Genomic DNA, 17,173 nt, shown 5'->3' with positions numbered 1-17,173 from the left:
ATTAAAACCTGTCATTGTCAAGAAATGCTTTACTGATGTGGGTTTCTTGTGAACTTGAGCAACAAAATATATTTGATTGACCGTGTCTTGTAACAATTTTTCTTTTCCACATTGCATGCTCGAAATTATTTTTAGCAGCAAACATTCATTGAAACAAAATCATGAGCATGCATTGCAGTGGTATTGAACTTGTCCAAATGTACAAAGTTAAGAAACCTATTATAATGAAAATTCTAGAGAAGTATATTTCTTTTTTTCCATTGATCGACTTCGTGTTCAATCGTCTTGTGCTGCTACGCATGTATCTATCACGGTTTGTTCAACAACTGCAACAATGATCCGAGAGCTGGGCACCGCAGAATCCTTCCACCAACTGTGCTCCTTCCCTAGGGTTGAAAACCAGCATGACTGCCTTCATTATATGCTGCTGTATTCAAGAAAGGTGACTGTACAAGTTAAATGTTCATACCCTGAATTCTTAGGATCCAATTCTATCTCCATACCAACCAGTCTGGGATGGATAATCGAGATACTGATACTGAATTTAAGCTTATTCAAGCCCTTTTGATCTTTTCCTGAAGGGGCAGATTGCATACAGATTGTTGAATGCAGAAGTCGCACTGCTGTAACAGTTAGCAGATTGCATACTGCACTCCATTTCCTTTTTTTGTAAACATGCTCTAACAGTTTGTCATTTCTGTTGTGCTATGTATTCTATCTAAGCTTTTAGTAGTTAGCAATTGTTTTTGCATCTTTCTCTATTAATCCATCATTTTTCAATAATACATTATGACATTGTTAAGGTTTAATTTAATATATTATTTTCTCCTTCCGTTAAAATAATCCGTTAATATAATATAAAAATACGAATTTATCCTTAAAATATTATCAAATCTTATAGCATCAATTACTATAACCCTTTATGCTATATAAAATTACTTTGACCCCCTCATCATATTAAAATTAATATATATCAATTTTAAAATTTTTAAAAATAATTTTTAAAAATTTTATTATATATCCAAGATGAATTATAATTATGATAATTGTTTTAAATATAATTATACTTAATATTGTTTATAAAACTTAACAAAGCATCTGCAATTATATTTTTATAATTAAAATTTTATGTCACTAAAAATGTATATTTATAAATTTAAAGAAAGTTAATATATACAATTTATAAACAGAAACTTGTGACTTTATTGATTATATTGTAATTATGAAACTAAATTTACTAATTCTTTTAGTAAGTAAATTACAAAGAATTATATAAAATCATTTAATTTAATTTTAAAAATATTTCATAACAAACTTATCACGCTCACCTAAATTTTTATAATTTACAATTAATTATCAAAAGATTTATTATCATAATCTATTTTATTGAACTTGTTATTATAGTTATTTACAAGACACTTAAATTTTATAATAAATTTTTATTATAGTTTATTTTGTTATATTAATATATTTCATTAGTTGATAAAAAAAAAATTTAGGGACCTATTAGTGTATTGTATTATAATTGAGGGGGAAATAGTAATATATTTCAAGGGCAGTTTTAGAATATTAAAAATTATTATGTTTTGACTAACAAAATATTTTTTGAAATTTTGACGGAACTATGAAAAAATATATTAAAGTACACTTTAAGAAAATCATAATGTATTATTAAAAAATGAGGGGTTGATTTGTGTATTTCACATAACCTCGTGGGGTCGTAGTAATTATCTCTTGGAAACTTGTAAATAGTCTTAAAGAAAGTGAATATTTTTTCTTAAACAAGACATCGTTAAAAAAGTATTGAGTTAATAGAAAATTGCGAATATAAGGAGATTAAAGAAGATCCAAATATTGAACAATTAATCCATGAGATTCAACGACCAATTGTGAGTATTGAATCGGAATGGGACAAGGAATAGGAAAGATTACTCTCTGTAGGTGCTTCATGGTTACCTGGAAGAAAACCAATACCTGCATTGTACAAAGATATCTGAGGCAATGTAGCATTTCCATCCAAATATTGCATCACTTGCCTAATTGTAGGCCTAGCCGTTGGTATCCGCTGTGTGCTAAGCAGGCCTAGCTTCAAAACCAACTCAGTTTCTTCCGCCACATAGCTGTCTTCCAATCTAGGATCAATAGTCCCAAGAATGTTCCCTCTTTCCCAACATTCAAGAACCCAATCTACCAATATCACTTCCTCAGGTGGTCTTTCTGACTTTACAGGCTTCCTTCCACATGCTACTTCAAGCATAAAGATCCCAAATGCAAAAACATCACTGCTAGTAGTAGCCTTTCCTGTTGTAGTGAGTTCAGGAGCAAGATATCCCAATGTTCCAACCACATGAGTTGTTTGAGGAGTTGATCCATGATCATACAACTTAGCAAGTCCAAAATCTCCTAATCGCCCATTAAGGTCAGCATCTAATAAAACATTACTAGCTTTCACATCTCTATGCAGAACAACTTGTTCCCACTCTTCATGAAGATAGTAGAGAGCAGATGCTACTCCTTTAATAATCTGATATCGTCGAACCCAGTCGATGTTAGGTTTTTCATTGCTAAATAAGAACTTATCAAGGCTTCCATTGGGCATATGATCATACACCAAGAAAAGCTCCCCCTTTCGCCGGCAATAGCCTAGCAGCTGAACCAGGTTCCTGTGCCTTAACCTTCCCATGCTGGCTATTTCTGCTACAAATTCCTTCATTCCTTGTCTTGAATCATGTGAGACTTTCTTGACTGCAACTTCCACATTGGAAGAAGGTAAAGTTCCTCTATAAACCTTTCCGAAACCTCCGCATCCTAGAAGCTCTTTGTCTTTGAAACCTTTGGTTGCTTTGTAAAGATCCTTATAGGAGAATCTCTGAGGACCATACTGCTGTTCCCAATCTTCACGTATCTCTTCATATCTCTTCCTCATTATATAAATAGTTGCAGAGATAGTCATGAGCAAAACAATCACTATTACCAATGGAAGCATAATTTTCATTGCTAGTTTACCTCTTGATTTTCTTTCTTGAGGAAGTGAAGGAAGCTTTGAAGGGTCAAGGCTTTGTGCTTGCCCACTTCTGTTGAAGCTCCATCCAAGAATGTAATGATTACTTGAGACTGAGCCTGTGGATGCAGAGAAACCAACATACATGGATTCCAAGAGCAGTGCAGAAAGATCAATATTTGTTGACAACAGAGGCTTTTCTGGCTTCATTCTTTCTATAGGAGCTAGAGTTACATTGAGTAGCTTCTCCATTTCATCATAGTCTATCCACATCTGCATTGGTCTCCCACTAGTGAGCTCCAAGCTCTTATTTTTCTCTTCAGTTTCCGAAAAGTAGGACGCCGAAACCGATTGGATGGATGTCAAATTGTTGACATCTACTCCAACATGGTTGCCATCAATATCTCCAAATTCAGGGTTTTTTACAGTATCTAACTCAATGGCAAGTAAGTGATTTGAAGATAAACCAATTGTTGTAGAGTTAAAGAGTCCAAGATATTGAGTTGCTATAGCCCCTTTGAACTCTAAAGATGGTGAAATAGCAAAGGCCAAACCATGGCCATCAAGACCAGGTGATTCAGGAACCATGGCAAACACAAAATTGGTAGAAAATGAGACTAATGATGTTCGAGAATTGTTAGACAGAGATGAGTTGAAATGCAAAGGAAACGGGAAGAAAGCATGACCAATCTGCTGATGTGAAGTGTTTGTAAGCTCTAGCAGGCCATTAGGATGAATATTTGCAGCCCCATTGAGGCTGAGATTAGCTCCATTGAATCCATTGTAGATGAACTGATCTGCTTCTTGAGCAAAAGCCAAGGGTTTTGAGTGCACAAAAAGAGTAAACAAAATACTTAGTGATATAAATAATGCTGCCATTGAGAACACAGAGTAAGAAACCAGAAACCTGATATCGTATCTTGCTTGCTTGAATTTGTTAAGAACTTTTCTGCCACTGAGATATTTTTCTTTTCTTTATTGATTTTGAATTCAAAGCCTTGACCTTATAACATTTTCAAACCAAATGCAATATCAACCAACATTTGGTGAAAGTTAGAACCAAGTTGCTGTTTTAGGTAGCTCTGTAGGCCCATCAGAATAAAAATCTAGAAGAGAAGAACAAGAAGAAGAAGAAGAAGAAGAAGAAGAGAAATTGTGCTTCTAAACTGATCAATTCCTGAAGTTCTGGGAGAGTACTGGTTTTCAATGATTGTAGGCTTGCTGATCAGCACATACTGGAAAGAAGGTATGTACAATTTGGAGCTTGATGACTGACTATATTTTTACCTGCCCTTTTGCTTTCAGTGGGTCTGAGTATTATACATCATCCAATATGAATTCTTATGTTTGAATTAGCAAATTTTGGTGTGCCTTTTGAAGTCAATATACAAAAAGGACAATTAAAATATATATATATATATTTATTGGTGGCTTTTTGACTTTAATAAAATCAGTCCTGATACATTAAATTTTTGTCTTGTACTTTGGTCCATGGTCTAAAAAATATTATGAAAATTAATCATTTAGTTGCATCATATTGAATTTTCTGAAAATGAATGCTACAATTTTAATTCTATTAAATATAAATTTGTGGTTGTACTAATAATAATAATAATAATAATTAAAAAAACTCTTAAAAATAAATAGGAGTCAGAATTTTGATTTTGGTTTCTTCCTTATTAACCAAACAATCTCTTAATATTAAATGGCAAAAAGATTAAAGAGAAAAAAAAAAATAGCTTAATCCAATAGCTTTGACAAGAAAGGTATTGGACTTTCCAAATTCTCAGTTAATTTGATACTTCTTAATTCAATGACAAGAAATTAAGTCTAATTACATTATGAACCAACTATAAAAGTTAATTTCTAATTCAAAAGCTAGGTGAATTCTTTGGTGTCTTCATTAGATTGCTTTCTTTTCTTTTTTTTCAATGCCTTGATGTATCATCCAATAGAATCTGGACACTTAAATTATTATTTAAATTTTATTTAAATTTAAGATGATGGTAACCTGCTAATACAAGTCATATTATAAAAAAGATATTTTTATATTATTATTTTTTCTATATATTATGAAAATGGAAATTTTAGACAACAAAATTGAAGAAAATTACTTAATTTGATAAAAATTTACACAAGCTAGTAAAAATCTACAAAAAGATATTATTATGTAAATATAATACTATTTATATTATTTTTATTTATTATATAATTTATACCATATGGTGTATAAAATTACTAACTTTATGAACTTAAGAAAATGAGATACATAGTTTGGCTAAAAAATATAATATTTATCCTGATTATATAATTCTTTTATTATATAAAATAATTTATCCTATATATTATACAAATAGAAATTTTTGATAAATTAATTGAGAAAATCACTTAATTTGATGAAAACTTACATCTATAAAAAGATTTTTTTATATAAATGTAATATTATTTATATTTTTATTTATTATATAATTTATACAATACAGGTACAAAATTTTTAGTTTTATGAAGTTAAGAAAATGAGTTTTATAGTTAGTTAAAAATTTATTAGATTAGTTATATTTTACATAAAAAATAGTAGGTTAAATGAATAATTAACTATTATTCAGAATAAGAGCCAATAAAATGAGAACAAATAAAAAGTTGGCTATAAATTCAACTAATAATCTAGGAAACATAATAGTAAGTCATGTCTAATAACCAACTATTCATTGTAATAACCAACACCTTAACAAACTTTAGCCATATTTCAAATGCATTCAACCAACTCAGTCGCTAAATAAACAGTTGGTTGACTGAATTACGATTCTAAATTAAAGCTTAAAAATTTCTAATGCACCCAATATTTATATTACAACAAACAATATGATCTCACTAATATAAAAAGAGGGGCAAAAAAATTATAAATTTCTAAAAAATATATAATAAAATATAATAACCTAAAAAGCATGAAATTATAATATACATAATATATATTAAATCTTTTAAGCCAATTTATATATTATGCAAATAGAAATTTTTGACAAGTTAATTCAAAAAATTAATTAATTTGATAAAAATTTGCACAAGTCAATAAAAATTTACAAAAAAAATATTATTATGTAAATATAATACTATTATGTTATTTTTTATTTTTTATTTATTATATAATTTATATCATATGGTGTACAAAATTACTAATTTTATGAAGTTAAGGAAATAAGTTACATAGTTTGGTTAAAAGTTTATTAAATCAGTTGTATTTTACATAAAAAATATTTTTATGTAATATTTATGTTCATTATATATTTTTATTATATAAAGTAATTTATTCTATATATTATGCAAATAGAAACCTTTCACAAATTAATTAAAAAATCACTTAATTTGAAGAAAATTTACACAAGTTAATAAAAATTTATTAAAAGATATTATTATGTAAATATAATGTTATTTATGTTATTTTTCATTTAATATATAATTTATACCATACGGTGTATAAAATTACTAATTTTAGGAAGTTAAGGAAATGAGTTGCATAATTTGGTTAAAAATTTATTAAATCAATTATATTTTACATAAAAAATATATTTTTATGTAATATTTATGGTGAGCATATAATTTTTTATTATATAAAGTAATTAATTCTATATATTATACAAATAGAATTTTTGACAAGTTAATTAAAAAATCACTTAATTTCTGAAAAGTTACATAAGTTAGTAAAAATTTACAAAAATATATCATTATATAAATATAATGCTATTTATATTATTTTTCTTTTATTATATAATTTATACTATACGGTGTATAGAATTATTAATTTTATGAAGTTAAGGAAATGAATTACATAGTTTGGTTGAAATTTTATTAAACCGGTTGTATTTATATAAACAAATATTTTTATGTAGTATTTATGCTGATTATATAACTTTTTATTATATAAAGTAACTTATTCTATATATAGTGTAAATACAAATTTTTGACAAGTTAATTGAAAAAATTACTTGATTTGATAAAAAGCCACTCGAATTAGTAAAAAAATTATTAAAAGAGATTATTATGTAAATATAATACTATTTATGTTATTTTTTATTTATTATATAATTTATACCATATGGTGTAATTTTATGAAGTTACATAGTTTGATTAAAAGTTTATTAAATCAGTTGTATTTTATATAAAAAGTATATGTATGTAATTTTTATGCTAATTATATAATTTTATATTATATAAAATAATTTATTTTATATATTATACAAATAGAAATTTTAGAGAAGTTAATTAAAAAATTATTTAATTTGATAAAAATTTACACAAGCTAGTAAAAATTTACAAAAAAAAATATTATTATGTAAATATAATGGTATTTATGTTTTTTTATTATATAATTTACACCATATGTCATATAAAATAATTTTATGAAGTTAAGGAATGAGTTACATAGATATATACAACAAAATAAGAACAAATGTTAAAGTAGGCTATGAACTCAACCAATAGTCTAGGAAGTATAATAGTGTGTCATGTCTAATAACCAACTATTCATTGTATCAACCAATATTTTGACAAATTTTAAGTATATTTCAAAGGCATTCAACCATCTTTGTCGCTAAACAAAAAGTTGGTTGATTGAATTACGATTTTAAGTAAGTTAAAACTTAAATATTCCTAATTCACACAATATTTACATTACAACAAATAATATTATCTCAAAAAATTTAATCTAATAAAAAAAGAGAGGCAACAAATAATTAATTTAGAAAAATATATAACAAAATATGACAATCTAAAAACTATAAAATTAGAATATATATAATATAAATTAAAACTTTTAAGCCAATGTAAATCTAAGGTTTAAACGAAACATGCATATTTCTTAACAATCTCAATTATTATTCTAAAATAAATATATATTGCTTTAAATAAACAAAGAAAAAAAAACTAATAGGACACTTAAATATAATGAGATTTTGTTAAATGATTAAACAAGCTAAGACCTTCAAACAATATCTGAGTTATCAAATCGATTCATCGTCGAGAATTGAATAGTATAACATAGAAATATCGTTTATCCATACTGAATTCAAAAATGGCTGGATTCTTGATTCAATTGATAATTTTTTTTTCCATTACTTTTTTTTTTTATTTGATATTTATTTTATTAATATCCCCATTCTTTGGTAATGGAATGCATAGAATATATTAAAAATAAAAAAACTTTAGTGCGCAATTTGAATGAGATAGATTGTTTCAAATTCAAATTTGTAATTGAGATTACACAAAATCGGAGCAAAAAAAAAGAGACTTTTCAGATAAAGATTAAAAGGATTCTATCAAAGCAATTAAATTGATTTTGTGATGAACTATATGATTGATGATTTTAGAAAAGAAAAGAGAGATATGAAAAAATAAAAAAAAAAGACCTAATATCTCTTTTAATTTTTAGTATATTAAAAAAAATAACTTATATTACTAATTACATGTTAATAAAAAAAAAAAAAAAAAAAGTGTTATAAAAATATTAATGGCCAAGATTTGTTTTATATAATATAATAGTAAATAGCTAATTACGGTATTCTAACTGCAATACCTTGAAAGCACCCTAGAGTTCACCCAAAAGCTATATTAAACTATTGAGAGAATAAAGTTAATCAAATATTAATGATAATATATTCTTTTTAGTGGCCGGTTCTTAAGATTTAAAAAAAATGAGAAAGATATTTAAAAATATTTAATATACTATATTTTAAATATAATAAATAAATATTAAATATTTAAAATCTTATTAAATTCTGTTTATAAATTTGATTTTATAATTATAATAATAATGACGGTTATGCAACGATCGGACAAACGACTAGTTCTTATAAATTTGAAGTTTCATATTTAATTATCTAAACAATGGTTTGTAGTAAGAAAAAAAAAACATAAATTAGTTATAAATCAAATAAAGGGCTGACGATGGATTAAAAAGGTAAATCTATGAAGATAGTTGATAATTGGTTAATAAGGGCGAGCTATCAAAAAGATCTTTGAAGGTTAATTTTATTGTCTGCAAGGATGGTTAGAAAGTTTTGAACGGAGTTGTCCGGCCACTCACTCGAATAATAAAATCAGTAATTTATAAAAATGGATGACTAAAGTATATAAGGATATAAATAGCATGTAGTGCAAGTTTGGTCCCACATTCTTTATATAGGCATTAAGAATCTTTTAGTCCTTCCAGGAGAGACACTCTACATTTATAGTTCGTCAGGATGAATGATGAAATTGAATGCTTTTTCTTGTTCTCTTTTTATTTTATTTCTATTAAAAAGGTTATGGTAAGAATTATTGCAAAGAAAATGATTGGTGAAATTGAATGCATCATATTTCTCCTCTATTCTTTCTGAGATAGTCAATTTTATTAAGAAGAGTAGCCTACTTAAGTAGGCACATATAAAAAAAAAATTAAAAATACCCTAAAACTCAACTCTGCTCTAAATTAATCTAAAATAAAAGAATTTTTTTTTTCAGTTATTTTAATATTATAAAAGAATTATATAATTTAAAATACGTGTCATTATTTCATTTTCTTTTAAAATATAAAACATTTAAATTAAGTATGCTACTCAAATTATTGTCTCTCTCTTACCATTCTTTCCAAATCCAATCCAAGGAATGAAATCTTTTCTTTTTTCTTTTTGTTTAGGGACTACTGCTTTGCTTATCAATTTGCAGCATTTATGTCACTCTTATTCCCTGTAAGGATAATGATTAGCAAGCTTGTGCACAGTCTTGCTGAAAGGCACCCTTCAGTGAAGATACAAAGAATTGTCAAAACAAATGGAGCTGCAGAGACAGATTATTAGAGCAGAGATGAGATTAATCACTCATCAGAACGTATCAAACATGGGTATTAATGATCTTGGCATATACTTTTCTATAAAATACATAATTTAGTACACTCGTCAACAGAAAATGATGTCTTCTTTAGCTAGTGAATGCCTCTTTGAATTGGTCTGCAGTATTGTTTCATGAGTTTCCTCCTCAAATCACTGCAACAGCAACAAAATCCCATCAGAGACTGGAAAGAGAAAAGTTACAAACACTAACAACTTTATCTTTTGCAAAAAGAAGAACCAGAATGTTTACCTCAGAAAGTCTCCAAGACATTCAGCGACCATTAATCAGGATTGAATCCACAGCAGAAGTAGAAATTTCTGTCGATTTTAGTAAAGGCCAATCTTTAGATACTTCACGGCTACCTGGAAGTATACCAATGCTTGCAACATCCAACGGAATTTCAGGCAAAATAGCATTTCCATCCAAGATTTGCACAATTTGCCTCATGGTTGGCCTAGCTGCTGGCAAATGGTGTGCGCAAAGCAAACCAAGTTTCAAAACAGACTCCATTTCTTTCACCGCATAATTATCTTCCAATCTTGAATCAACACACTCAAAAAGATCCCCTCTTCTCCAACATTCAACAACCCATTCGACCAAGATCACCTGCTCAGATGGCCTTTCTGACTCTATAGGCCTCCTTCCACAAGCTACTTCAAGCATAAAAGTACCAAAAGCGAAAACATCACTAGAGGTAGTTGGCTTTCCAGTTCTAGTAAGCTCTGGTGCTAGATACCCAACAGTTCCAACTACACAAGTTGTTTCAGGGTTTGCTCCATGGTCATAAAACTTAGACAGCCCGAAATCTCCTAACCTTCCATTCATATCAACATCTAACAGAACATTACTTGCTTTCACATCTCTATGCAGAACAACTTGTTCACATTCTTCATGGAGGTAAAGAAGAGCAGATGCTACTCCTTTAATGATTTTATAGCGATGAACCCAATCCAGATTCGGCTTTTTAGTGCTAAATAAGAACTTATCAAGACTCCCATTAGGCATATAATCATAAACCAAGAAAAGCTCCCCTTTTCGCCTGCAATAGCCCAGGAGTTGTACTAAGTTTCTATGCCTTAGCCTTCCTGTGCTTGCAATTTCAGCTATAAATTCTTTCATACCTTGTTTTGAATCATGTGAGACTTTCTTGACTGCAACTTGTACATTCGAAGAAGGTAAGACTCCTCTATAAACCTTCCCAAAACCTCCAAATCCAAGAACCTCCTTGTCCTTAAAACCTTTAGTTGCTTTATAAAGATCCTTGTAACGGAATCTTTGAGGACCATATTGCTGTTCCCAATCTTCGCGGATTTCTTCATACTTCTTTCTCATTACATAAATAGTTGCAGAGATAGTTACAACCAGAACAACAACAGCTACCAATGGAAGAACAATTCTCAAATCTACTTTCCCCTTTGATTTTGTTGTCTGAGGAAGTTTAGGAAGCTCTGAAGGGTCAAGAGTTTGTGCTTGCCCACTTCTGTTAAAACTCCATCCAAGAATATAGTGGTGACTTGCTACTGAACCAGTGGATGCAGAGAAACCAACATACATAGAATCCAAGAAAAGTAAAGAAAGATCAAGATTCTTCGATATGAGAGGCTTTTCTGGTTTCTTGATCTTAATTGGAGCTAGTGTTACATTAAGCAACTTGTTTGTATCATCATACTCTATCCATACCTGCATTGGTTTACCACTTGTAAGCTGCAAGGTCTTGTTTTCGCCATCATTCTCCGAGAAGTATTCGGCTGGAGCAGATTGAATGGATGTCAAATTGTTGATGTCAACACCAACATGATTATCATTGATGTCTCTAAACTCCCTGTTTCGTACAGTATCTAACTCAATAGCAAGCAAATGATTTGAAACGGAACCAATGTTTGTAGTATTAAATAGTCCAAGATACTGAGTATCTGTTGCTCCTGTTAGCTCTACAGACGGTGAGATAGTGAAAGCAATGCCATGACCACCTCTACCTGGCAACTCAGGAACCATGGCAAATACAAAACTGGTAGAAAATGAAAAAGATGAGCTAGAATTGTTAGCCAAAGATGAATTCAAATGCATGGGTACTGGAAAGAAAGCATGACCTATTTGTTGGTATGAAGTGTTTGTAAGTTCTAATAGACCATTGGGTAGGATTTTTGCAATCCCATTTAGTCTCAGATCAGATCCTGTAAATCCATTGTATATGAACTGTTTTGTCTCTTCAGCTAAAGATATGTGTTTCAAGATCAGAAACAGAGAGAGAAAAATATGAAGAGATCTGTGAAAGATTGTTGCCATGGAAGCAAAAGAAAATGGAGAAGAAGGGAAATTGAAATCTTCTGAGAGATCATATGTTTAACATCTGTGTTAAGAATAAGAACAAACAAACATTTGGTAGAATTTACAACCAAAAATCTCAGATATTAAATGGCTATTGTCTGTCCCATTAGAATTTTAAAAAATCCGATAGAGTTATTCAGTAATTTGTTGAGGCAATAATGTTCTTGAAGCCAAATTTTAAGTTTTAATGCCAAAAGAAATATCATTTAACATATTTGTATTATGGATTGTGACATGTGAAAGAAATGCGTTTTCGAAAGAAAATAGAAAATTTCCTTAAAAAAGTCATTTTTTATTTTAATATTATCCCTAATAAATTTATTTAATTTTAAAACGATCCTTTAACTTTAAAGAAAAAAAATCTATTATTTTTATGTTTAACTATATAATGAAATTTTAAAAATTTATAGATTTTAAATCTATAAATCATAAATTCATAAATTTTGATTAAAGTCGTATATTCTAAAATTTTTAATCCAAATAATACATTCGACTATTTCAAATGTTGGCAATGAAATAATAATACATATTTTAAATCTTGTATTTATTTATATTTATTATTTAATAAAAATATTCAGGACTTAATTCTTTATCATTTTTTCAAAAACATTAACATTTAATTATTTCTTCTAAAATAAATTTAAACACATAATTTTTAATATTGGCTCGAAGCATTCAGAAACAAATCATTCAAGTTAGAAAAATTGAATCCTGATTAATAAGAAAATAAATAAATAAATAAATAAATATATATATATATATGGGTTAACTCTGTTTTAAATATATAAAAAATTGTTAAAGTTTTTGCCAGGCTTATGTGCGCATGTGAATACATCCATAATTGAATAGACTACCAACCATTAGTCAGTCAGTCAGAGTGAGACAAATAGACAAACATGTTGAAAGGTACCCACCAATTTTTCTTTTCTTTTTTTCTTTATAGTTTTCCATTTTATTAAAGTAGACATGTGAAGTGCATTTTGATGTGCTTTTAACTGATCTTGAAATATACATTATAAAAATAATTTTTTTTTATAAAAAAAATATTAATATTTTAACTTGATTAGTAGAATTGTTTGTTAGAATTATTTTCAATATTATAGAAATTACAAATTGACTCTGTTCAATCTCAAAACAAATTCATTAGACAACAACACTAATATGGCTTTTTCTTGTAGTGGTTAGATATTCCTTTTTTATCAGTTCATCTCAAAACATTTTTGTTTGGTAATAACTCAATATTTCTATAGTATTTAATCTAGTCATTTACTTAATAATTTTCTTATTTTACTTTAAATTAGATCTAATGAATGAGATGGTAATATGTCTTTTTCTTAAATCACTCAAGTTAACGATGCAACTTAGATTTCTTATACTAAAGTAACGAAGATGTTTCTAATACTTTTAACCTAAAGATTTTCATAATCAATATTACTACTAAATTGATATAATGGTCAACCAATAATAATATATGAAACTAATGCATATATGAAGGTAAAGAAATCATTCATTAAATAAATAACAAAATTCATACAAAAGTAAAAAGGCTAAACTAAACCCTTATGAAAACTAGCCTAATATATTTAATCCAATGATCCTAACATTAGATAGAAAACATAAAATAATAAAGTAAAGAACTCTTTCTAAATCTAGAATTTCTTCAAATAGGAATAAGATTTGTCATCACTTTTCATTTTTTAAAAAACTCCTTAGATCTTAAAAAGAGTAATGAAAACTAAACTAAAGTGTTTATGAAGAACTATAGAGAATTATAGAGAGAATAATAGTAGGCATGTGTAGAGAGCAGATAGAAGAAAACTCTCCTCCCCTCTAGAATTAGGTTTTGCAGAGATATATATAGAGAAAAGTCATTCTCTAAATAAATCTCTCTAAAGATTTATACCTAATATAAATCTATCTAATAAATAAGACTTTAAGTATGTTTATCTCCACTAAATATTATCTCATAAATAACTCTTAATATAAATCTTAATAATTACACAAAATGGCTAAATTGTCCATTGGGCCTTGCAATTAGCAGTCTATGCATCTTCAACTTGGGCCTTGACACGACATATCCAATTAAGTTTCTTTTTGTGTATTTAGCTCTATATTTTCCTCTTTTGGCTAATACTATCTAAAAATAGACAATTAAATTTAAGTAAGGTAAAATCATATATTTTCACCATATTATATATAGAAATATATTATTAAAGCTCTAAAATATCATTAAATTTCTATATATAATTTAGACCGACCAGTAGTCCAGTAATTAAAGTATTTCTATGAAGGATCTAAATTTAAATTTCAGATAATAATTTTTGAGATATTTTTATAAAACTATTCAGGTGACGGTTTAATTGAATCTCTTTTATATAATTTCGATCAAGTTATAAGTATTTGAATTTAAATTTCATATAACAGTTTTTAAGATGTTTATATTTTTTATAAGACTATTCAGATCACGTTTTAATTGAATTTTTTTTATATAATTTCCAATTAAATTTCATAGCACGGTTTTCTATAGAATTATTTAGGACACGTGTATAATTTCAAGATTTATATTGTAATGACTGATTTAGACTATATCTTAAACGAACCATAGCTCTATTAATATTCCGAAATGAAAAAATAAAGTCCATGATTACATTATTGAACAGAAATTGGTACTATTGTTAGTGACTTCTCCCCCTATTTCTGTCCAAAATTTGTTATTCTGAACATACCTTCGATCCAATTAATGGATTGTGGCAGCTGCAGCTCTGCTGTGTTATTCACACATGGGGCCATACTTATGGGTGGGCTCCTCGTGCGTCCCATATATTCCTTTCTGTATATGTCTCTTGATATTATAAAGATATTATCCTATATATTATTTAATTAAATGAGCTGATTAGAGCTCACAAATATATATATATATATATATATATATATATATATATATATATATAATGGCCTGACCTCTTTCTTTTTAAAGGGCTTCCATTCTACTAGTAATAAAGTAAACAACTTTCGGTAAAATTTCATTATTTTTTATAATAAATAAAGAATAATGGACCAACATCTTTTAGAATAAAGATTTCCATGTTATGAAGACATTGCACATGATAATAATAAAATGTATTTATTTAATGGTAAGACTATTGGCCTAATCCATTATGGTTAAAACATATAAAACAGATTTTCCTAACAGTTTATTTTTATTTTATTTATTAGATTTTCTACTTTCTTTCAGATTTAGCTGCTCATGAAAATTACATGAGACTTGTATTTTTTTGCCTTTCATGCGGGTCGGAACTTACCTAATAAAAAATTTCGCTATTTTAGGACCGTTATAGTTATGGCCACTATTTACCAGTCTTCGGTTGCCGGCTCTTTATCAGGTCACCAACTTTTTTGACCTTCCGGCACTGGGCAGGCGTCAGCCCCCATACATGGTTTTACGACTTTATGGAGACATGTGTTTTTAGTAAAAAGCCACCCGGGCCTAGTCACTATGACTCCCTTTATAAGGAGGCACCTCTTTTCCTGAAGTTACGGGGCTATTTTGCTGAGTTTCTTAGAAAGAATTGTCTCGCGCCCCTAGATATTCTCTACCTCCCTAATCATCAAGATTGTACCAAAATTTTCTTTAAAATATACCGAATCAATATAGTTATTCTTCTTCTGATGCAGCAATGCAACTTCAATCAGTATCGAAATGAAATTTTAGATAATTTCTTTATTTTTTTTCTTCTTTTCTTTTATTACTGTAAAACTATGTACCATAAGATAAGGTCGGGTAAAATGTAAAGTTTTTATTTTTAATTTTTATAATGAGTGTAATAATAAATCAAAAAATTCTGTATTATTTTTTTTATTCATATAAGTATAATGTTAATGCTAAAAAAAGTGCCAATCTATTTAAAATATTTAAATGTTAATGCTAAAAAAGTGTCGGCCTATATAAAACATCTAATGCATCGTTTAATTCTTTTAATTTAATAATTTTATAAAAGAAATTACATAGTAAAGGCTATTATTTATTTTATGGGAGTTTTACTAACAACAATATCAATTGAAAAATGAAAAATAAATCAATTAGTCTACCAACAACTAAAACGATCTCCATATCAATAGACAATTAGGCATTATAACTTATAAAGCATACTAAATTAGTCAATATTATATCCAGATTATTAAGTTATTTATCTTTCGAAATGAATAGACATGCCTTAATATTAAATATATACATTTAAAAATACTTAGTAAATAAACTTGAATAGCGTAATAAAAATCAAACCGGACTATAAAAATTACTTAAGCATTATCAATTAACTTTCAAAAATAGATAAAGCTAGATATTATAAATCTCCATGTACATCATCTGTTGTTGCTCATGTATTTTCAAGATTTCATGAGTGAATTAAGTCTTTTATTAGATGAAACTTAAATTAATAATTCTTATCCTAATTCAACAATTCCACCAAAAGATATGATTATGATATTGGGTACCCCTTTCAGAGGAAGTGGTCAAGATAACTTCAACAGGGTCTTTGAGGAAGAAAATAATGGCATGAGATCACAGTGAAAAACTAATACTTGTGGGGAGCCATTAAGCTAGTAACAAGATCCTGTGTTCAGTCCAACTATGATTTAATCATGTATGCTTGAAGAATTGAGACCATAATTCTTCAATGGTGAGTTATATTTGAGGTAATAATGCATTACTGATTAATGATTAGCAAGAGAGGACCTCTAGTAATTAGAGCTAGGATTGCTATTGGATGTTTAAGCCGTTATTCAAGTTGAGATATGCATATATTACGAGCCTAAATAAATTTGTAAATACTTATAAAAACAGTTTTCAAAATAAATAAATAAAAACAAACAAAAATTCTTTTTTTAGAAGAACTGATTGAGAAAATACAATCTCAAATACAACCTTAGTAGGGCCTTAGGCATGTTTTAAAACACATTTGAGATGGCATATGCTTAGCT

General features: G+C 27.9%; 2 protein-coding genes across 8 annotated transcripts; both read right to left on the bottom strand.

Moving 5' to 3' along the window:
• Positions 1-54: 54 nt before the first annotated feature.
• LOC8284120 (L-type lectin-domain containing receptor kinase SIT2) lies at positions 55-4,278 on the bottom strand. Of its 7 annotated transcripts, none has more exons than XM_048377502.1 (3): positions 1,957-4,278; positions 508-575; positions 55-427 (listed from the first exon to the last, which is right to left on the bottom strand). In XM_048377502.1, the coding sequence occupies exons 1-3, from the start codon at positions 3,878-3,880 to the stop codon at positions 320-322; spliced, it is 2,100 nt and encodes a 699-aa protein (XP_048233459.1). In that variant the 5' UTR covers positions 3,881-4,278; the 3' UTR covers positions 55-319. The 7 variants fall into 7 exon arrangements, with proteins under 7 accessions (XP_048233459.1, XP_048233473.1, XP_048233503.1 ...); XM_048377516.1 differs by having other exon boundaries at positions 55-424; XM_048377546.1 differs by having other exon boundaries at positions 1,975-4,278.
• A 5,515-nt stretch (positions 4,279-9,793) lies between these two features.
• Positions 9,794-12,334, bottom strand: LOC107261362 (L-type lectin-domain containing receptor kinase SIT2-like). The gene is made up of 2 exons (XM_048370376.1): positions 10,115-12,334; positions 9,794-10,017 (listed from the first exon to the last, which is right to left on the bottom strand). Exon 1 carries the CDS (start codon positions 12,149-12,151, stop codon positions 10,136-10,138), a length of 2,016 nt encoding a protein of 671 aa, XP_048226333.1. The 5' UTR covers positions 12,152-12,334; the 3' UTR covers positions 9,794-10,017; positions 10,115-10,135.
• Positions 12,335-17,173: the final 4,839 nt, after the last annotated feature.

The sequence above is a fragment of the Ricinus communis genome, chromosome 1, assembly GCF_019578655.1.
Source record: "Ricinus communis isolate WT05 ecotype wild-type chromosome 1, ASM1957865v1, whole genome shotgun sequence".
In the NCBI taxonomy this organism is placed as follows: Eukaryota; Viridiplantae; Streptophyta; class Magnoliopsida; order Malpighiales; family Euphorbiaceae; genus Ricinus; species Ricinus communis.
The sequence above is the reverse complement of the archived record's forward strand: the minus strand, read 5'-3'. Positions and strand labels throughout refer to the sequence as shown.

What these genes read in the sequence shown, in the direction of transcription:
- LOC8284120 (XM_048377502.1), bottom strand. Translation starts at nt 3,880, where the DNA reads ATGGCAGCATTATTTATATCACTAAGTATTTTGTTTACTCTTTTTGTG. An exon ending in AGGTATTGGTTTTCTTCCAG is followed by an intron (nt 576 to 1,956) that starts GTAACCATGAAG and finishes CTGCCCCTTCAG; the next exon opens with GAAAAGATCAAAAGGGCTTG. An exon ending in CGATTATCCATCCCAGACTG is followed by an intron (nt 428 to 507) that starts GTTGGTATGGAG and finishes TCTTGAATACAG; the next exon opens with CAGCATATAATGAAGGCAGT.
- LOC107261362 (XM_048370376.1), bottom strand. Translation starts at nt 12,151, where the DNA reads ATGGCAACAATCTTTCACAGATCTCTTCATATTTTTCTCTCTCTGTTT.